This window comes from Periplaneta americana, chromosome 16 (assembly GCF_040183065.1).
Source record: "Periplaneta americana isolate PAMFEO1 chromosome 16, P.americana_PAMFEO1_priV1, whole genome shotgun sequence".
Classification (NCBI taxonomy): domain Eukaryota; kingdom Metazoa; phylum Arthropoda; class Insecta; order Blattodea; family Blattidae; genus Periplaneta; species Periplaneta americana.
This window is the reverse complement of record NC_091132.1, coordinates 176,755,200-176,777,290: the sequence shown is the minus strand read 5'-3', so window position 1 is coordinate 176,777,290 and position 22,091 is coordinate 176,755,200. Positions and strand designations below refer to the sequence as shown.

General features: G+C 34.2%; 1 protein-coding gene and 1 non-coding gene across 4 annotated transcripts; one reads left to right on the top strand and one right to left on the bottom strand.

The window, feature by feature from the left end:
* Nucleotides 1–720: 720 nt before the first annotated feature.
* On the bottom strand, nt 721–20,437 carry LOC138692043 (zinc finger protein 99-like). 3 transcript variants are annotated; one of them, XM_069814879.1, is made up of 5 exons: nt 19,510–20,437; nt 17,763–17,860; nt 14,684–14,821; nt 12,806–12,891; nt 721–8,417 (listed from the first exon to the last, which is right to left on the bottom strand). In XM_069814879.1, exons 1-5 carry the CDS (start codon nt 19,985–19,987, stop codon nt 7,850–7,852), a joined length of 1,368 nt encoding a protein of 455 aa, XP_069670980.1. In that variant the 5' UTR covers nt 19,988–20,437; the 3' UTR covers nt 721–7,849. The 3 variants fall into 3 exon arrangements, with proteins under 3 accessions (XP_069670980.1, XP_069670982.1, XP_069670981.1); XM_069814881.1 differs by having other exon boundaries at nt 17,763–17,857; nt 19,510–20,436; XM_069814880.1 differs by having other exon boundaries at nt 721–8,414; nt 19,510–20,434.
* Nucleotides 4,760–4,832, top strand: TRNAF-GAA (transfer RNA phenylalanine (anticodon GAA)). Its single transcript has one exon. It is a non-coding gene; the product is annotated as a tRNA-Phe (tRNA).
* Nucleotides 20,438–22,091: the final 1,654 nt, after the last annotated feature.

Below are 22,091 nucleotides of genomic sequence, written 5' to 3'. Positions count from 1 at the left end.
GCTTTTAAGGAACCCGGAGGTCTATTTTCACCATTACAAAAGCTAGCCATTGGTCCCTATCCTGAGCAACATTAAAGACATTTGAGGAGGCCGAGATGTAGATGGGAAGATAATATAAAAAAGAATTTGAGGGAGGTGGTATATGATGGTAGAGACTGGATTAAAAGAAAAATACAGCTGGTGAAAAATGATAATTTCAAATATGCGTTAAGCAACATTCGAAAAAGAGCTCTACTCTAGCTAATAGAATATGGAGAGACTTGTGACATGAATACTTACAATGTAGTGAAATAATTGAACAACAGAAAAAATGGAGGAACACGTTTGCTAGCCCTGACCAAGTTTATTGCAAAACATGAGACATTATATTATGCAGTATGGAATGAGAAAATGATTGATCTGAGGACGATGTTAAAGTACATACCAGTACCACAACTACAAAATATTTTTTTGAAGAAACTACCATTTTTGCAGAGAATACAAGCTGAAGAAAGCAACTGTGCAAGAACTGTGAGAGGAAATGATAATGAAAATGATAAAAGTGACTGAATTGAAGCTAATTCATAGTCTTCTGTTTTGTTTACCTTATTGGACAATGTCAGGTAGTACGAAACACAGAAGTTGAGAAAAGTTTCATTTTATTTCTTTTATATGAGACAAAATATTTGAGGACCGTTTTTGCAAAACTTGCTAACTGAAAAAGTAAATTTTACAGGAGAGACAAAAAAACTGAATGAAGACAAATAGGTTATTAGTGCAACCATCACAATTTGACACAATATAATGAAGAGAAATTATATAATTTTACTAAGATAACTTTAGCATCGTTTATGTTAATAAATCCACCAAAATCTCAATTTTGCAAATTTTGCAGTTAGCAAGTTTTGCAAAAACTGTCCTCATTTGCAAAAGTGTAATTATTAATTTCTTTGTATTCATTTGCCATTTAAAACATCATAGGACTATTTTATTCGTAAACGAACATGAAATTTGCGTAAGTATTGTAAAATGGGGTAAATAGAGATGAATTTCACTAATCTTTATTTCTTCGTGTCAAAGAGTAGGCTAAATATAATAATAAGAGTTTTTATTTGTTCACTCGTTATAAATAAAAACATAAACACTATTAATATTACATTCAATCTTTAACACAAAGGAATATGAAATAGTAATTATTTGTCCCTATTCACCCTATTTTACGGTGATACCTTTTACCTTTACTATCCTAGTTTACTGTGAAATAATTTCTTCATATAATCAGTGCAGTAGTGAGTCAAGTATCAACTTCTTTTGTAAAAAAGAATTATTTTCTTAAAACTTGAAGGATGAAAGTTGTAATCCACATAGGACAATTATTTTAGAATATAAGCAATATCATAATAGATTCATTTTCCATAAAACGAGAGCCGGGTTACAACAAATTTACTCGCAAATACCTTTCCAATTCTTTTAAAGGTTATATTTGTAACTAACAAAATATTATTAATTAAGGCCGTGTCTCAAAGCTACATTTTCAGCTGAAGTGAACTAGATTGCTGACTAAATAGCCGGATGTGACGTCAGAAGTCATGATCCAAAGCTACATAGTCCATAGCAATCAAGTCCGTAGTAGCTAGTAAACGAAAATGCTTGCTTGATTGCTGACTTGTTCACTAAACAAACATGGATACCTCATCAGCAATTAGGGTTATTAAATCTGAAAATGCTTTGGAAATGAAATAATGTTAATACAATGTAGAATAACACGTTAACTTTGAACACTGGCATTGTTAGTACCGGTACCTTCTGTACAATGTTTTAAACATTATTGTAATATATCCACATAGTTCGTAATGAAACTGCACTAGGACACTGCCTTCTTAATTTAGCGCTGCACCGTGATGTCATGGTTTTTAGAAAAATAATCTATGAAGAAGGCCGTGTTTCAAGCATACATGTTCAAAGCTCCCTAAGTGTGTAGTTTACAAGTCACCTAGTTGCTAGTCACTAGTGTGTAGTATGGACTTGATCTTTGAGACACAGCCTAAGTATTGCGTCATCTTAAGACTTAAAAGAGTATTAGTTCACTGTGAAAATATTGTGGCTTGTTGACAGATAATTTAATTATCAATCACTGGATTAATGAAATTGTTCAACATTGGGTAGTTTCTTCAATCAATCTTCTTAATGTATCCAGCTGTTTGCTGACAACATAACGTTCACTATAGTCCATTGCAGCATAGTCTTTTTTTCTTGTTTTTCATGAGAAATGAGGAGTATTTGGATCAATGCTTATTTATTTATTGGTTTAACAGCCTGAAATGCTTATTTCCACATGATTTTTTAAATTTCAGTTTAAATTTGTTTAGTAGTATAATAATAGATACAAACTAAACAATGCATACGCCTTCCTTATGTGTTGTCTACACTGTTTATATGGTATCAAATTAACAGCAAACCATATTTTAAATTATAAGCACATGTTTTCATACTTCTGAACATATGAATTAACGAGCAGTACTGATATTGCTACAATGCACGTAAGTTAAAACTATTAGGATTCAGACATATTAATTTTTTTTTTTTCAATGCCTTAATTGTCTTAAGTTGAGACCTCCACACTAAATTGTACAAATTATCTCTAACCTGATTATTTCACGTGGTCTTATTCTAACAGTAAACTGTTAGAGAACACTATATATCAGTTAATGCATTTACTTTTATTTATTAAGATGACTACTATTACAAACATTATCAATTTAAACTAATTCTAAATAATCAATATTTGCCAATCATTCTAATTCTAAGTGGTTGTATATCTCGCATTAATGGGCGAATAATTGTAGAGCTATACTTCCACTTTTATAAATATTTTTGTTGTCCAGCAAATTATCCGATGACAGGTTTAAAACGCACGTGATACTAAAATGGCTTCACTTATGAGGCAAGTAATCCAGAAGATAATGGGGTAGAGTGGTCAGTTCCTTTCCCCCTCCAGTCCATACATCGCTGAGAAGTAACATATTAACCTAATCAGACTTCAATTAATGGGTGAGTTTTATACAGTCAATACTTAACAATATTACATACATTAAATCTTTATGTCTTCAGGTCAAAGTAAAACATATTGGCATAAAATGAACAGATAAGATATTATAGTTAAAAACAGTCGTTAAACATGTTCATGATTTTTGCCTGATTGGCATTTAGCAATTTTAAAGGCATGTTGGTTAATGTATGTAATATTGTTAAGTATTGACTGTATAAAACTCGCCCATTAATTGGTATTGTACTTAACGGACCGACATGCCTTTAAAACTGTTAATCAGACTTCCTCTGACACACACAGTCAAGTGAGATGTACTTATCAGCTAGAACCTCAACCAGAGATATTTATTAAGATATAGAACATGAGTTAATACTGATAAAAGGCACAGCTTTTGTGTGGACAGTTTCCAGCTAATTTTAAGTGAAAGGGTTGGAATTTTTATGCTATAAACTTGTTTGTTACAAAAAAATATAACTTAATATTTTTAGGAGAAAAGTTCATTCGGGCGCCGGGGATCGAACCCGGGTCCTTAGTACTACGTACCAAGCGCTCTGACCACTGAGCTACGCCTAATTTAATCCACAGCACCGACCAAAGAGTCACTCAATTGAGTGCACTCCTAGTATAATGGCAGTCATACATATACACGTCAACATATACAGAGTGGACAATTTAAGTTGATACTGTACAATATCTCCAAAACTAAGCGTTGTAGAAATAAATGTCTTGAATAAAAGTTGCTTGATATTATGGGGGTAGTAAATGCCATTTGTCGTGTTTTATTTGGAGGACTTTGTGATGGTTATTTTGGGGTCAATTTAATTTTTTTTAAATGGGAACCTACATTTTTTATGTTGTTTCCTCATTCCTCATAAAAAACTGAACAACTTTTGTATGAAGCACTTTGTTTAGTTTACTTTCCACGGTAGGACGGTTTCCTTGTATCTGTCGTTAGTGTACTTGCAGCTGCCTTCGAGTCCAGGTGGATCCACTGCACCAGTGAAAGAACCATGTACTACAAAATGGTTTTACAAAATCTGTTTATTTTGTGATGAGGAATAAGAAAACAAAATAAAAAAATATTGGTTCCCATTTAAAAAACGTACCTTGACCCTCAAATGACCATCCAAACGATCTCCAAATAAATCACGACAAATGGCATTTACTTTCCCCCATATTATCAAGCAACTTTTATTCAAGACATTTCTTTCTACAATGCTTCGTTTTGGAGATATTGGACAGTATCAACTTAAATGGTCCACAAATGGTTATAAAAGAACGGACACAATGTCTCATTGCCTCCTCGCCTACTGTGATGCTGGACTGTTTCGAATGGGTCCAATCATTGCGCTCTTCGTACACAGCCATTCATAATTTTGTTGTTATTTACGTTGGTGTAAGAACAATTGCAAAGTGCTTCATACAAAAGTTTAGTTTTTTTTATGAAGAATGAGAAAACAACATAAAAAATGTAGGTTCCTATTTAAAAAAATTAAATTGATCCTAAAATAACCATCACAACGTCCTCAAAATAAAACACAACAAATGGCATTTACTTTTCCCCATAATATCAAGCAACTTTTATTCAAGACATTTCTTTCTACAATGCTTAGTTTTGGAGATATTGTACAGTATCAACTTAAATGGTCCACCCTGTATATGCCTAACTTGGAATCAGGCCAGAAAGGGAAACATCGAAGGAGAGTTCGGTCCGGTGCTGTGGTGATTGAATTCGGCGTAGCTCAGTGGTCAGAGCGCTTGGTATGAAGTACCAAGGACCCGGGTTCGATCCCCGGTGCCGGAGCGAATTTTTCTCCTAAAAATATTAAGTGTCAATATTACAGATAAATTCTGTAGGACAAATTAATATATCTATAATATAAAAAAAATATAATTCTGATAGTCTGTTATAGCATTTTAAAACGCCTATATTATCATAGTAAGCTTATTTGAGATGCTTACTTTAATGCTCTAAAATCCCTGAACCAATGATTACATGTTATTTCATTTATCTCGAAAGCGAGAAACATATTAACAGACACTGCAGCTCAAAACTTATGTAAACGTGTTTATGCGAAAAATTCTTTCGACATCAAAGCCAGATGCCTTCTCGCCTGTTTGTAGCAATCCAAAATATTTGAAGTGTATCTATTTCCGTTAAAACTCGAAATCCGTCAAAACCAATTCCATCTAGTAAAAACTAGTTTCAAAATGTACATGCATAGAAAGCGAGTTTCTATAAGATCTAGAATCTACTGAGAAAATGATCTGATACAATACATCACTGCAAAATGTGACATCGACCAATCAGTATTAAAATCATTAGCTATTCAAGCCATACGTACAAGATATTCAACATCTGAATGGCTTCATATTTATACAGATGGATCTCTTCTTAGAAAGCATGATGAAAGATATTCAGATAGTCAATACAATATGATATAATATAATATTGTTTTATTTCATGTTCAGTCTAATTGACATATCACAATTTAAAAAAATTAATGACATTTACATATGTAAATGATCATTGGTATTATGAAAGTTAAGAAAACGTTTTCGCCCTTCGGGCATCGTCAGGCATTTTTTTATACAATATCTTGTACATTTCATGTCTTGTTGTGGAATCTGTACAAACTGATTAAAACACAACCTATAATATAATGTTGAACCAACTATTTCAGATAAACTTGTGATGATTAACGATGTAAAATATAAAATACAGGTATAAAATTTAATATATAAATAAAATTGTAGCTAACCTGTCTGTCTTATATTTAAATTATGACATATTAGCTGAATATTTGTTGCGAGACTTGGTTTCTGGTACATCTCTCGTTTTTTAGTGAAGTATTCTGAAATGTATTCATTATTCTAATCAATTTCGTTGTCGTCATGATAACCCAGTGCTGCACACGTTCGCTTCCCGCTTGGGCTGATTACTTGGTTGGTTTTTCCGAGGTTTTCCCCAATCATAAGGCAAATGTCAGTTAATCTATAGCGAATCCTCGGCCTCATCTCGCCAGATATCATCTCGCTATCACCAATTCCATCGACGCTAAATAATCTCGTAGTTGATACAGCGTCGTTAAATAACCAAGGAAAAAAAAACATTAACCAATCAGTATTAAAATCATTAGCTATTGAAACAATATGTACAAGATATTCCAACTTCTGAATGGGTTCATATTTATACAGATGGATGTGTTCTTGATAAACACAGTACTGCTGAAGCAGGAATCTAGAGTGACTTCTCAGCTTTTGCATATTCCTTGCAACATTATGATGGTGAATTAGTAACAATCAATACAGCCCTGAAACAGCTTTTCCATCACGTACATAAATTTAACAAAGCGGTATACTTAGTGACTGCAAATCTGGACTCCAAGCATTAACATCAAGCCTCCAGTAAATAGACCAGTAAACGAAATTTTTTCTGCTTCTAATGCAACAAGGGCTTCGTAAAGAGGTAGTTTTTCAATGGATACCCTCACACTGTGGAACAGTAGGTAATGAGAAGTCCGACTTCCTGGCCAAAAAATGAACAAACATCAGAAAAACTAAAAATAATACAATCTCCTTTCATTGTTTAAATCTCGGAATTCCTGAAGAAAAGCGAACATTCTGCTAGACAGTAATAACATCCCAGATTTATCACGAAAAGAGGCTTTCGCTTAACCACTGAACATGATTCTCTCGCTTCTCGTCTGCATCATATTAATATCTAACAACATCCATAGTACACTGTCTGTAGAAATCAGAACTCCATCATGGATGAAAAATATTTGCTACAATGCCCAGCAATTAAGAAAACAGATCCAGATTTACCATAGCAGCACATCAAATACCATTGGGACGCCTGCAGGAGAATCGAAGAAATCCATGATCCTTAGCATTGATCAACAACAACAGAATGGCTAATAGATTATGTTTGGTTTTATTTAGGCTTTTAAAAAACAAAACCGAAAACAAATCAAACTTAACCTGTCAATGATTCTATATCTTACGAAAACTTGCTATCTACCTACTCTTCCTTAATAGTACATTATGCAACGAGACTATAAAGGTAGTAATTAAGATACGAGTATGTTTGTTTATGAAACGAGCGCAAGCGAGTTTCATAATTTTCATACGATCGTATTAATAACCATTATAGGCAAGTTTCATACGACTTTTTATGCTCGACCATATTTCTAACTTGAAATTATTCATAAGTATTCATGTTATGATTACCTAAGTGAGGAGCGGAACTCATCTTCTAAATTGTGACATGTGCGCAGAAGCGAAAATATTGATTTTTTCCGAGGAACGAATGTCATTGACCTTGATATAATCTAGAGAGTAAACTAAATATTAATCTTGATATAACATTGAAATTAAATTAGACATTGAAAAACGAGATGACAAATTGTATTTGAATATTATTTACAATTAACGCTAATTATTACAGTAACAGAACATAACCTTCTACGACAGTATTGGATTTCCAGCCTCCGTGACGTTTCGCTAGTTGTCTTTCGATTGCATATCCGAGAATAATCGATACTTGCGCTTTTATAATGCTACAATGGTGATTTCTGATTGGCTGAACAACTGAATTATAATGAATAGGTGTACTTTAATGAGGTGCATTGAAGGGCTGCTACCAGGTGTATAATTAAATTTCGGCATCGTCGAGCATAAAATAGTTTTTAGTAATTGAAACTGGTTATGACGGAATTCTGGTTTTAACGGTAACATCAATTTTTAAACATAATTTCCACAAACATGATTTCTCGCTACATGTTTGATCAGAAAAGTCGAATACGCTTACATCTTAAGTCATGGCTGTTGTCCGGCGTGCAGGGCAGCGTGATTTTTTAGATTAATCAATTTGGCGTAGTTTTTCCCACAGATTTCGCACCGGAATGGCTTCTTACGTGTGTGTGAGCTTTCATGTCTCCTCAGATATTTTGAAAACGTAAAACATTTCCCACAGACGTCGCATTTGAACGGCTTGTCACTAGTGTGTAAGCGAGCATGCTCTTTTAGATATCCCGCCAGAGCAAAACTCTTCCCGCACACAACACATTTGAATGCCTTCTCGCCTGTGTGCAACGTAACGTGGTTTTTCAGCTGTATCGATTGCGCAAAGTTCCTTCCACACACATCACAGCTGAATGCCTTCTCGCCCGTGTGAACTATTGAATGCTTTCTGAGATTCCCCTGTAATGCAAAGAACCTTCCGCATACATCACAACGGTATGGCTTCTCGCCTGTGTGCACGCGTGCGTGAAGTGTGAGATTTGTCACTTGCTTTCCACAAATCTCGCATTTGTATATCTTCTTGCCACAAAGCGCGTAGCCATCAGGTGCAATATTGCCACTGTTAGATGAGACTCCATTACTGCTGTGAACAAAATCTGATTTTAGTAGGATCAATTAAGACTAAAAAAATAAACTGTCAACATAAACACAATATCTAAAATACAGTCACATACTAACATACATATACTAACACAGATATATCTATGATGCGAAGTGAAAAGTCATAAATTGATGATTTCCATCTAAACACAAAATAAGTAAGTAATTAATTAACTAGCGGACTTACTCGTGTTAATTATGTAAGATTTGTCCGGCTTACAGCTGTTTCGGTGCTTCACGCTCCATCCTCAGAGCCTGCTAGATCTCGGCGTCATCTCGAACTTCTCTGCCTGTTGTGTGGGTGCGTTTGATTGTTGAAAGGAGTTGAAAAGTGGAGTCAAATAGTGTGTGTGTACTGAAATTGATCTGTGTGTTGAGAATTTGATCAGGGTGTGTTTTAGTGTGTCTGTATATTTCATATTGTTCAAATCAGAACAGGCAGAGAAGTTCGAGATGACGCCGAGATCTAGTAGACTCTGACGATAGTGTGATGAAGCACCGAAAGAGCTGTAAGCCACACAGACTTACATAATTAACACGAGTAAGTCCGCTAGTTAATCAATTACTTATATTCAAGCGTTAAAAGAAGTGTACGCAAGATTCAAAATGGATTATCAAGACAAAATAAGTACTTCTTTACATGCTACAAACGGACATAGTTTTATCTTGTCCCGTAATGAGCGTCATATTTCCAACCCATCACAATGCTTTTGGTCCTCATTACAAACTTTCTTTTTGTTCTACTCAAAATTTGCAACTTAAGACTAATGATATTTTTTACCGCGCACCATAGATATACCAGGTGTTTCAGGCCACACATATCACCCTTTTCTCTCGAAAACTATACGATACTGGTTGTTCATAAAAAATTTGATAACCTAAACTTATGTAAAGAATCGATTGGTGGTAGTACCATTTTCCGTAACAAACCGGAAGTAGAGCAACCTGTGGTCAACTTCGAAATTTCAAATGCGAACATGGGTCATTGGAGGTACCATTGGAAACTACTTTTAAAAAGAACAACTTTTACTGAAACCTTTTTTTTATAACTTTTATTGTTTAGTCACAAAGCAACAAAAATGGTATCTACTGAGAAACGCTGTATGTTGTTGACGACAGGTAGCGCTACTTCCGGTTTATTACAGGAAATGACGCTATAGCCAATCGATTCTTTACATAGGTTTTGGTTATCAAAATTCCTTTATCAACAACCAATATCATAGAGTTTTTGAGAAAAAGGGATGATACAGGTTGTCTGAAACTCTCGATATATTACATTACACTTATAGTGTTATTAATAAACTGTGTATAATTCATATACCAGACATATTATGCAGCACTGAGACATAAAAACGTTACTAATATGAAAGTATATAGCATTGTATACCTATCAACGAGTTAGATACTACAGAGAGGTCAAAGACCTCAGAAAGTTGAAGACAATTAAACATTGGTCCGCCATGTTTCGGTTAGTCAAAACAAAGGGGCGTGGCTCGGATGTTGTAGGAAATGACTGTGATGAAGTCAGTATTATTGCGAATTGAGTTACATATTAAGACTATGTTAATAAGTAAAAAGTAAAATACACACAAAACTTTACGTTTTATAACAGCTGTAGACCTATGTTTTATTAGTTTCACTAAATATAGCCCAGCAATTAAATGACAAGCTATACTCGATACAACCAAAGCAAAGCACCTAAAGACGGATGAATTTAATCGACAGAAGAAAAATAAATAATTTTTCGACTTCGTCACAAATTTAATTACCTTACAGCTAATCTAACCTAATATGAAATTATGTAATTCAGTGCTCACCAGGTGATTTCAAGAGAGATGACGTATGTAACTAATAGGAGTAAAATATAGGAAAGGTAGTGGCGAAAATTAAAAAAAAAATATCCAGTAATTAAGTTATTGAGAAAAATTCATTTGAAATTGGAATTAACACAGAGATCTTTTGAAAACTGCAATTATTAAAACTACAAATAACCTCTTAGCATGCAACATAATAATTAAAGAATGACACTAATAGAAACTTACTCATGATCATAACTCACCACATTTATTGAAACGATAAGATACTTACGATTAACATTGTTATCAGAAACAACAGGAGCCACAGCTAGCTACACTTCTTTTCGCGTGATGGAGACATCGTGTAGTCTAATATAATTTGAAACAAACATTGATCTCACACGTGTCTCGCAACTAGGCAGAGGCTTTTGCTGAATAAAACCGTTCTTACGTTATTTTGAACAATAATGACAAATTGTGTGTGATGCAAGTGCTAACTTTCCTCTTTGTTAACAAAAAGAGCCCTACGCATTAATAAAAAGAAAATTGGAGTAGGCCCTATAAACAGTAAATACTAAACTCTTGATGGTACAAACTTATTAATACAGATATTTCGCTTATGCTCAGTCCGTCTTATCTTATAATTCTCTGTGGCAATGGTACCTTGTAATGAGAGGGATTAATTATCCAGCAACGATTATTATGATTTACGGTACATTTCATTTAAATCCGAGGGAATGAGACATTTTTGGAAATTTTAAAGTCTTAATTATTACTTTTTCATTTATAAATCAGCTTTTTACAAAACCTACAGCGAAATGTTTAAATTAAATATTGATGTATCTTAAAAATATAATACATATACCAACTCGTTGCAATGTACCTTTGCACTTCTTGTGGAGGCTGGCGGTACTATAGACCGCCATGTTTTGTAGGGAACGATCCATAGTACTGTTGGCCTCCGCAGGGAGCGCTTATCAGAGGTCTTCAGCCTCTCTATAGTATCTAACTAGTTGGTACCTATGCATGGGAATTATAATTATACACACCAAACTTCCTGTTCGAGTGTTGTGTATATAGAAAAAAATAGTCGCTTCTCTAACAGCTGTTCGTACAAATTCTCATTATATCACGATGGTTGCCGTGTAATCAAAGAATAGAGAATAATTAGAATAACATTACTGTAGCTGTACTCTTTGAACAAAATATAGCGCGGTAATAAATAAAGCCAAGTAATACTTTCGATACACAGAGCAGCACAATAGTGAAAACTATAGTTATATAGTTACCCTTGGTAATAAAATAGCGGACATTCAGACAGACATGCAGATGGACGGTCAGAAAGTAATGCATTTTTTTATCTTCCAATTTACACAGCATAACAGCCACAACAATAACGATTAATTTAATCACTCTTCAATAGAATCTCCGTCTTTCTCCACAGCTTTTGTCCACCTTGAAACAAGAGCATGTATTCCTGAGAGGTAAAAATCAAGGTCCTTCTTCCTCAGCAACTAGCACACGGAATTTTTCAGGGTCTCCTCCTCTTCAAACTGATGCCCATGATGACCTTCATTTAGTGGACCGAACAGATGGAAGTCTGATGGTGCTAGGTCAGGGCTGTATGGTGGGTGAGGCAAGACTTTCCAACCAATGTTCGCCAGTGGTGTATTGACTGGAGTGGGATTTTGTATTGTCGTGCAAAAGAATATTCGCCATAGTTTTTCGATGTACAAACACACTGAAGACGGGTTATAAGCTTCTTGATGATTTTGACGTATTGGACAGAATTTATTGTGCGCCCCTGCTCCAAAACGTCAACCAAAATCACATCCTCCGCATCCCAAGACTGCTGCTATAAATTTACATGCAGATCGAATAGTTTCGAATATTTTCTCTTCGCCAAGACTACCTTTCGAACTCAGGTTCAAAAAAATGAACCCAAGTCTCATCTCCAGTCACAATTTTCGCCAAGAACTCCTCTCACTCCACAATGAAGTGCTGCAACAGATCGGGGCCTATTGTTTTCCTTGCCTCTTCATTCTAGTTGGTTAACATTTTTTGTACCCAGCTTGAACAAACAGCCTTTACCGATGGAAAGCATGCGACACAATTCATCTGTTGTTACCAAGCCGTCATCATCTAAGATTTCGTCATATCGCTGGATGTTGTGTGAAGTCACCAACTGGCTGACCGCTTCGCTTTTCATCAGCCAACAATTTCCCTTTCAGCTTCTGTACAACGACGAACCCTTGGTCTAACAGTGCTGACATCCACTGTAGCATCTCTATAAACCTTCTTCAGCCTTTCATGAATGCAAATGGAAGTTTCACCTCCTGGCCACTGTCTCATACATACGTCGATGTCAGCCATTTTCTAAACAGATACAGTACTGCCATCTGTTGACTTATGGCGCAGTTACTGCAGTAGAATGTAGAAGAATGTTTGAGGAATCGTGCCAAATTCAAATTTTTCACATTACTACTTAAGCATTACTTTCTGAGCGGTCCTCATATTTAAACAAATTCAGGGAGTGAAATCAAGAAAGAAGTAAAGCCTAACACAATTCATTTACCTCTCACTTGAGACTTCGTCTTCAGCAGTTACCTGGAGTTCGACCTTCGCCTCCTCCTCCAAGTGTCCCCACTCACATGATTCTTTCTGTAAAATAAAATTATGCAAAACCGAGATATGGGACAATAATAGATGAGCAGCGAATGCAGGCTAGGTTATATGTACAGCCATGTTCGGCAAAATGCCTTTTTTACTGGGTGGAAGTAAATCATTATTTGCATAGACATAAATGTGATTTGGAGTAAATCAAAGTGATAGGGCCAAATTTTATTTTCCCTTTTTAAGGTGTTTCTTACTAATAATGCCTTTTTTGTCATTTTAAAGCTATATTTCTTGTTTATCTGAAATTTTCTAATTCATTGTAATGTAAAGTGTATGTAATTTAAATATCTGAAACAATGATCCATTTTACTAACAATAGTCAATAATAATACATTATGCAACGAGCCTATAATGGTATTACAGTAATTAAGACGCGAGTATGTTTATGAAGTTTCATACGACTTTTACGCTCGACCATATTTCTAACTTGAAATTATTCATAAGTATTCATGTTATTCTTATCTGACTGGTGAGCGGAACTGACCTTGTGCAATATCTCGTAAATTGTGAGATGTGTGCAGACGCGAAAGTATTGATTTTTTCCGAGAAAGAAATGTCATTGACCTTGATATAATCTAGAGAGTAAAGTAAACATTAATCTTGATATAACCTTGAAATTGATTTAGACACTGAAAAACGAGATGACAAATTGAATTTATTTGAATATTATTTACAATTAACGCTAATTATTATAGTAACAGAACATAACCTTCTGCGACAGTATTAGATTTCCAGCCTCCGTGACGTTTCGCTAGTTGTCTTTCAATTGCACATCCGAGAATAATCGATACTTGCGCTTTCATATTGCTACAATGGTGTTTTCTGATTGGTGGAACTCCTCAAATTTAATGAATAGGTGTACTTTAATGAGGTCCATTTAAGGGCTGCTACCAGGTGTATAATTACTACATTTCGGCATGGTCGAGCATAAAAGTAATTTATTTCGGTGCTTAATCTCCTAATAATCGTGCTTTATTACTATTGGTGTAATATGAATAATGATCGAGAATCCACAGTTACAAATATAATATTGTCATGTCTTCACAGTTCCAACAATCAGCTTTATAATTTTAAATATTAAGCTCGTTCTCATAGAAATTGTCACGTAGCATTTGAAAATGTTTGCTTTCGTATTTTCAAATCTTACTGTTACAATTTTGTCCTACACATGTTTATTATTGTAGGAGAAAGAAATTTGAGTGAGGAACAGTCAGTTATTGTCGGGTGACAGAAGGTATAAGATCGGTTAGCTAGAATGCCTAAATTCAGTAAACCATTGAAAAGTAAACTTCATGGTTACGTTACTGAATTTGGTGCCCATGTGTTTTCAACTGATGGAACAGTTTTGTTATGAATGTAAGGCTTGTGAAAAGACAATTAATCACGAAAAAAAGTATGTTATAAATCAAGATGTGTCACCTAAGAAGTAAATATGAGAGTTATGTTAATATAATTTAAATTTATTACTAAAATATATTACGCTTTTTAAAATTTATAATGCCTTTTTCAAAGATTATTCTGTCCTTTTTTTACGTCTTTATTGCCTATTTTGCCTGCCTATTTCAACTCTTAGAAATGCCTAAATATCTGGGCTCTAGTTATATGCTACAGATTTCATTTTAAACCTATTCAATCCATGAAAGACTGTTGGATGAAGGAATACAAAACATCACGGCAACAGTGATAATATCGGTCACCTGATTGTAGCAGCCAATTCAGTCAGTAAAATTAACAGAGAGAGAACTACCGACCGACACACTTCATAAACTGCACTCACCTCAACTTCAGTCTTCACTATGGGAAATTCAATCATCTCTGGAGTTTCCGCAAATGTCATCTCTGATTTCAGATCAGAGCAATGGTCCACAGTTTCTCTGCTTATTTCAGTCATGGGCAGGTCTACTGAATTTCCATACTGCAAAATACAAGAATATAGTATTACAAAATAAAATAACGGTCTCACTAATAAACACTCTTACCACAGATCACAGATATTAACTGTCACAAATTTATATATATACATATATATATATATATATATATATATATACGACCTAGTCCTTTACACTCCACAAAATATAGACAATTACTCATTAATAGCCAATATACATTATCATGAAATTAAAGTAGTGAACAAATTCATATCACATACTGTAGATTACATAAAACTAGTACAAATTTTTCTGTCATGGGAATGAAATTATATAATAAGCTTCCCAGTCAATATAATAAGTTCCCAACCAATAGTTTCAAAGCTAGATTTTATAATTGGCTTTTAATTAATCCTTTCCACTCTGTAGATGAGTTCCTTAACATAAATTCATACGAAATTGTTTTTTAATAAATAAAGTTATTTACATATATTTACAAATATTACATTAAGAGTGAAGTGTTTTCAATAATTTTAGAGTTCCAAAATGTTTTGTGTTTTCATTCTAATTAAACTTTACTGTTTTCAATTATATGTGTATTTTCAAATGTATGTTTTTTTTCCTCCCTTCTTTATTGTGACGAAGTCTATCACTGTATGTTTAATGGCTTAATAAACTGAATTGAATATAAAAACGTTTACCTGTCTTATAATAATACAGCTAAAAGTTAATCAATAACTAAGATTCCTTATTGCATCCCGTGTGTCACGCTATGTATGGATAGTTTAACCACAGTCTAGTATATACAGTCACGAAGCTCAATACGTAGTAAATATGCATCCATAGATAGTTGCTAACTACTAGGATCGCTACTATCCCGTCATTACAGACAATGCGAAATAGTACCTGCACAGTCTATTGTTCGTGGTACCCCCATAAACTCAAATTTCGTGACTGTATATACTAGACTGTGGTATAACTGAGTCTGATCGATTATCACGCTTTATTTTGATCAAAGAGTACAGCTAATATTATTCAAATTATTCTGTGTTCTTTGATTTGTTGTTCCGAGATTACAAGAAAAAAAAAAAAACATCATAAAATCACAATCGATATAATTAAAAGTTAAAGATACGGCCATTTTTTTTTCTCTGTATACAACATCTAAACGGAGTTATTTCGGTCAAATGCTGTATAATATTGTACTTGCTCAATCCAATTTCCAATTCTATATAGAAAAAGAATTTACTTCTAAATACAGGTTATGTCAAATCATTAGCAAACTATATGGCAGGAAATGTAAATCAAATTTCAAAATGAGATATAATTTTAGTCGGCACTTACGAGGATTACCAACTACTCCAACAGTACTATTTTCTGTTTAGTGTTCAATAAATCTGAAACTATAAGTGCACTCGTCACATTTTTCCTTTTATTACCACAGCGAAATAAGTAGGAATACACGCTACTTAGTCTGCGACTGAAAACTGTAACTAAAGTAAGAAATAAATGAGGCCATCGTTTTCTGACATGTTCTAACGAGCAACATTCCTCACTAAACTAGTAGCAAGCCATTTCAAACATCCATAATCTGTTACTTTAAGGAATTAATTTGTCAGGAGAACAACGTAAATACATTGTGAGTGTTTCACTGAACACCATAGCAAAAGCAATATGAAATTGAAGAGATGTATTCGAAAGTGTCCAAAACCCTTTTTTTATTTCAATTTGCTTTATTTCCGTTTTAATTTAATCTTTCCAAACCTATATATAACTGTGTAAAAATATTTAACCTCTCCTAGGCATCAGTGTGGCTCAGTCGGTTAAGGTGCTTGTCTGCCGGCCTGAAGTTGAGCTAGGGCGCGGGTTCGATCCCCAGTTGGGCTGATTACCTGGTTGGGTTTTTTCCGAGGTTTTCCACAACAGTACGGAGAATGCCACGTAATATATGGCGAATCCTCGGCCTCATCTCGCCAAATACCATATCGCTATCATCAATCTCATCAATGCTACATTGTTGATACAGCGTCGTTAAATAGCTAACTAAAAAAAAACCTCTCTTAAGTCTTGAATTTGTGTCTGCATATGTTTCTCTAAACGGATCTAAGACTGCCAAATTTATTTTTTCAGTTTTTGTCAATTTTCTCATAATTTGTCATTTGAACTTAAACCAGTTTAGAATCCACCTCTTCAATTGTTAAAAAAAAAAAATCACCGTGCCTCCTGTGGCCCAGTTCTTCCATGGAATTATCTATAATAATGTCACAAGAGGTCTGAGATTTATTTGGGAAACCTCGAGTGACATTTATTACTACTATTTCGTGACTAAAATAAAAATGTAAATAATATATTCGTAAAATTCGCTCACAAAATGTTAATAATTGTGTATTTATAAATACTTAACCTATTCAGAAATGTGAAATCAAAACAAACGAATAACGATTACTGCAATAAAGAAATTGAATGTTATTCAGTAATGCCTATTGAGAAAAGGGAAATACAGATTTTAAAATGTTAAGTACATGTACTGCGTTTTTCTCTTGTTATAATAACAGAAATACCTTTTCATTATCTTCTAACATCATAATATAATTTAACCATTTTATAGTACAATTACAAATAACCTGATTAATGCATTAATTAAATGAAAAATTGTTATGCAGGAGTGTAATTTTCTTTAGATGCAATGGACATGTAATTAGATAATGATGATGATGATGTAAATGTGGAAGTTGGATTTCATATTTTACTTAGTATACAATGGATTCATGCTCATCGATATGCGTGGAAACAGTTGGCGACACTGACTAAACAAAAGAACGACCATGCGATAAATTGATGATAAATCGAGCTGCAGAAATTATCGCGATGTATGACTGTGATTGGTTGGAATTCAAAATTTCATTACACTTCATTGGCCGAAAATGGAATGACGTCATATAAACGAAATAATCTAAATAGTAATATACTCTTAATATACGCTACCTCAAGCATAGGTTTCTTCTCTTCTACATTTCTGTTATCACTTGTTTGTATAGAGATAGCGTCGACCCCAGGTTCTTTCTTGATTACATCCATCACTACTGAAAAGAAATTAAAATAAATTTTAATTTACACGCATCATGTAAGCTATTTAGGCAGATTTACTACCTTACTAAATAATATCTAATTCCACATCTCTGTATTACTTTGTGCGCGTGGGTATAGTATTTAACCTACTAAGAAAGATGAAGAATTGAAGACATATTATGAAGTCACAAAGACATAAGGAAGTTTTCGCATTCCTGTCTCCTACTAAACTCTTAACGCTATGTTGATATCATTGATGAAGGGAGCCAATAATCAGAGACATTCACCTCACGTATAACTATTAGGATAATGGCATAGAAGGACATGATGAAAAAAGATTTTTCCAAAATTGAGAAATCTTGACTTCACATTATGAGCAGTTTCTTTCCCTAATGAAGTTTTATATTAAAAACCAAGATACATTTAGTACAAATAAAAATCTTCATAATTTGTAATAGAAGACACAAATCAGACATCCATTTATCCTCCGTCAGTGTAAGCTGTTTTATATTATATAACTTATATAAAAAAGGAGTTCAATTATCTTGTATTCCAGTCTTCAATGCTCTGCCTAATTATCTTAAAGCTTTGAAGGACCACGAGAGGAAATTCAGAACAGAATTAATCAAATGTCTACATAGGCCTACTCATACCTTCTTCACAACTGATGAATTGTTTATGCCTTGTAAATTCAATTAGCCTAATCTACTTGATATGAATGGCACAATTTTGTGTAGCTCAACTAAAATATCCTTGAAATTAGAATTAACCTGTTTACTATGTACTGTATTCTATATTTTACAGTTCAACTGATGAATTATTTATGCTTGTAAATTAAATTAACCTAATTTTGATATGAAATTTACAATTTTGTATAGGTTAACTAAAATATGCTTGTAAATTTAATGAATCTATTTACTACGTATTGTAGATTTTTGTGTAGCTTGGCTGATGAAAACTAAATGGTGTAAATTGAATCAATCAGCTTGCTATGTATTACATATCTTTGTACAGTTTAACTAATAAATTGTGGGAAAATTTTAGAACACGGACTGCACCTACCAAATTAAGTCTTAAAATACTAAAAAGAGCAGATTTGTCTGCGTTTGTCGAATGCGCATCATTATATTTACGAAAAGGCACTCTTCAGTGCCAATAATTTATTTTGTGTGCACAAGGTTGGAATTTTGAAGTAAGAGGGAAAGGGTGCAGTCCGTGTTCTCGAGTTTATCCTAAATTGTTTATGCTTGTAACTTGAATTGGTCTACTTGATATGTATTGTCTATTTCTATAGCTATAGCTAATTGATATGCTTATAAATTGAATTAATCCGCTTGCTATATATTGCATAATTTTGTATTGCTCGGGTTATATTCTCCGCAGACTCGCTTGCCAGCTGATCTGGGGCTGTGCTGAGGCTTGGATTAGGTTCCAACATGGTGATTACCTGGTTGGATTTTTACCGAGGTTTTTCCCAACTATAAGACAAATGTCAAGTAATCTAAGGCGAATCCTCAGCCTCACTTCATCTCACCAAGAAAGTGTGTAACTCTTATCCTGTTACACATCTTGAAGCTTATTTGCTGATATAAAATCTACGGATCACAATAAATCGAAAGAAAAAAAAATTCCAAAACACCAACACTTGATTTCATGGACCTACCTATTGTTGCTGTGGTTGTTTCTGGTGTTGCTGCAATTTCTCCTGCTGTTGCTATTGTAGTCGGTGTTTCTGTAATGGTTGCTGTTTCTACAGTTGTTGGTGATGCTATCGCCTCTTGTTGCTTTTCTGTTTTTTCTGGTTCTTTACTTTTCAAATTACATTCTGAAGTTATAGATGATGGTTGATTTGGGAATTTTGAAGGAACTGCATCATCTGTGAGTTTAGGTATTTTCCTAGGCACAACAAGGACGCTACCATCACTTCGAATTGCTCTATCTTCCCGCACAATAGCTTGTTCGGAAAAGTGTTTAATGCATACGGCGGCGGTAGTACTGGGTTGAAAATTGTCCCTAGGAATGGAATTTAACCATTGTTGCTTTCTATCGGGATCTTTTGGGAAAGAAAACATCGTTATATAACCTTCGGTAGCAATGTGACAGTTTGACTTACAGAAAGGAACACAACACTTTCTAGGCATGATGATTACTTAATGATAACTATTGTTCATATACCAGATTTTCTTAATTACAGCAATTAACTGTAGGCCCAGCATTAAACCGCACACTGGTTCCATTCAAACTACAGTAGAGCAACGTAACTCCTCGGAACGTGACGCCATTCTTTTTTTTTATAGGCTACAGACTCGAAAAGATGGCGAAGGGCACGCTTTGAAACAAAGTCACTTTTTGAAGAAGTCAGTATGGCTTATGTGGAATACCTTATAACAATAAGTACGTTTCTCTTTGTGGAAGAAAATATGCCTGATGTCAGTATATACCCTCAACCGTTATCCACGTCTTCCAATACGAAATAAGTACGTCTAATATTACAATTATATTATCAGCAAGTTTAGCGTGTTCAAGTATGCCGTGATAACACATTGTTTAAAATATGACGACTTCAAGTCTGCTTTTTTTTTTTTAGTTTATTTATATATATCCATTATACTATACAAAACAGCGAAAACACTCAGAATTTGGGCCCGAGATAAATAATGATATGTGAACTTATCTAACAAAAGAATTAGCCTATATGCAAGGCTTACGAAAAGCCTGAAGACGACGAACTCAAACTGTCCCTGATCCTAGGCCTTGAGGAATCTCACTTTCTATATAAAAACATATGCATGGTATACTAAAAGCCTAAATAAATTAACCCCAACCCCTCTCTGATCCTCCTCCTTGCGAAAACTCTCTATTTATGTTCACAGCCTATTGCCGAAAATCATGTTCATTTATAGGCCTATACAGTAAGACATAGGCTACTAAAATGACGGTACAATCCGAACTTAAACTGTTACTGATCCTGAAAGTCACAAACAATAACGGGAGGGTACAGTTTTTAGATATTGCAGCACTGCAATAAGCAATATACGTACTGTACTTCATAACTGTATTTGTTGTCTCATAAAAGTATCTGAAATTATGGAGATTTGTGCAGGGTGACCAGATTCATATCGATAAAAATGAGGCCACAAAACTTCAAAAAGGAGGACACTGTCCGAAAAAAAGAGAACAAAATGTTTTGTAGTTTGATTTATTTATTTATTTATTTATTATTTTTACTTGTTTATATAACGACGTTGTATGAACTACCAGGTAATTAGCGTCGATGGGATTGGTGATAGCGAGATGATATTTGGCGAGATGAGGCCGAAGATTTTCCATAGAAACCTGACATTTGCCTTACGGATGAAGACAACATCGGAAAAAACCGAACCAAGTAGTCAACCCAAGCGGGGATCGAACACGCGCCCGAGCGCAGTGCCGTTTCGGAGCACTAGCCGACTGAACTACGCCAGCGGCTACTTAGATTTAGGTTTAGATCTGTATTATAATTTAATTTACGTCAATATCTATATTATTACAAAATATTTACAGTACAGATTTAGGCTTATAGCACACTTAAAAGTACGTTAATATCTATTTTATTACAAAATAATTATAATAAAACTTAATAATAATTTTACTGTTAGATAAAGTACAAATGAAAGTCAGGGGAACTACAATTATTAAAGAGAAAGAGTATATTCCGTCGATGCTGCTGCCATCTACAGGCAAATTACATGAAAAAGGCGTCAAATCGGATAACTTAAAAATATCATGCATAAAAATTACGGAAAGGAGGGCATTTCTTGATTTTTTAAAAATCCGCCCGGACCCCAGACAAACGCCTAAAAAGGAGGACGTATGGTCACCCTAGATTAGTGTCAAATATATATGTTCTTTTCTTTATGAAATAACACAATACAAATCATACATTTGTTCTAATAAACTTTGGTGTTGAAATTTATTGAATTTAATCCCCTTCTTATATAAACTTCAATTCTTACAAAATCTAGAAACAATCTGGCATGAATTAATAGACAGTCCACACCTGTGGTGTAACGGTGAGCACTTCTGGCCGCGAAACCAGCTGGCCTCGTTGAGATTTTTTCCGGGGTTTTCCCTCAACCCACTATGAGCAAATGCTGGATAACTTTCGGTGCTAGACCCCAGACTCATTTCACCGGCATTATCACTTTCATCACATTCAGACGCTAAATAACATTAGATGTTGATAAAGCGTCGTAAAATAACCTA

Bases quoted from the DNA above. Each gene is read 5' to 3' on its own strand.
- LOC138692043 (XM_069814879.1), bottom strand. From the start codon at position 19,987: ATGCCTAGAAAGTGTTGTGTTCCTTTCTGTAAGTCAAACTGTCACATT. The intron at 14,822-17,762 runs GTAGCGTATATT...TGTATTTTGCAG, and splicing joins AGAAGAAACCTATGCTTGAG to TATGGAAATTCAGTAGACCT. The intron at 12,892-14,683 runs GTGAGTGCAGTT...TTTATTTTACAG, and splicing joins TAGTGAAGACTGAAGTTGAG to AAAGAATCATGTGAGTGGGG.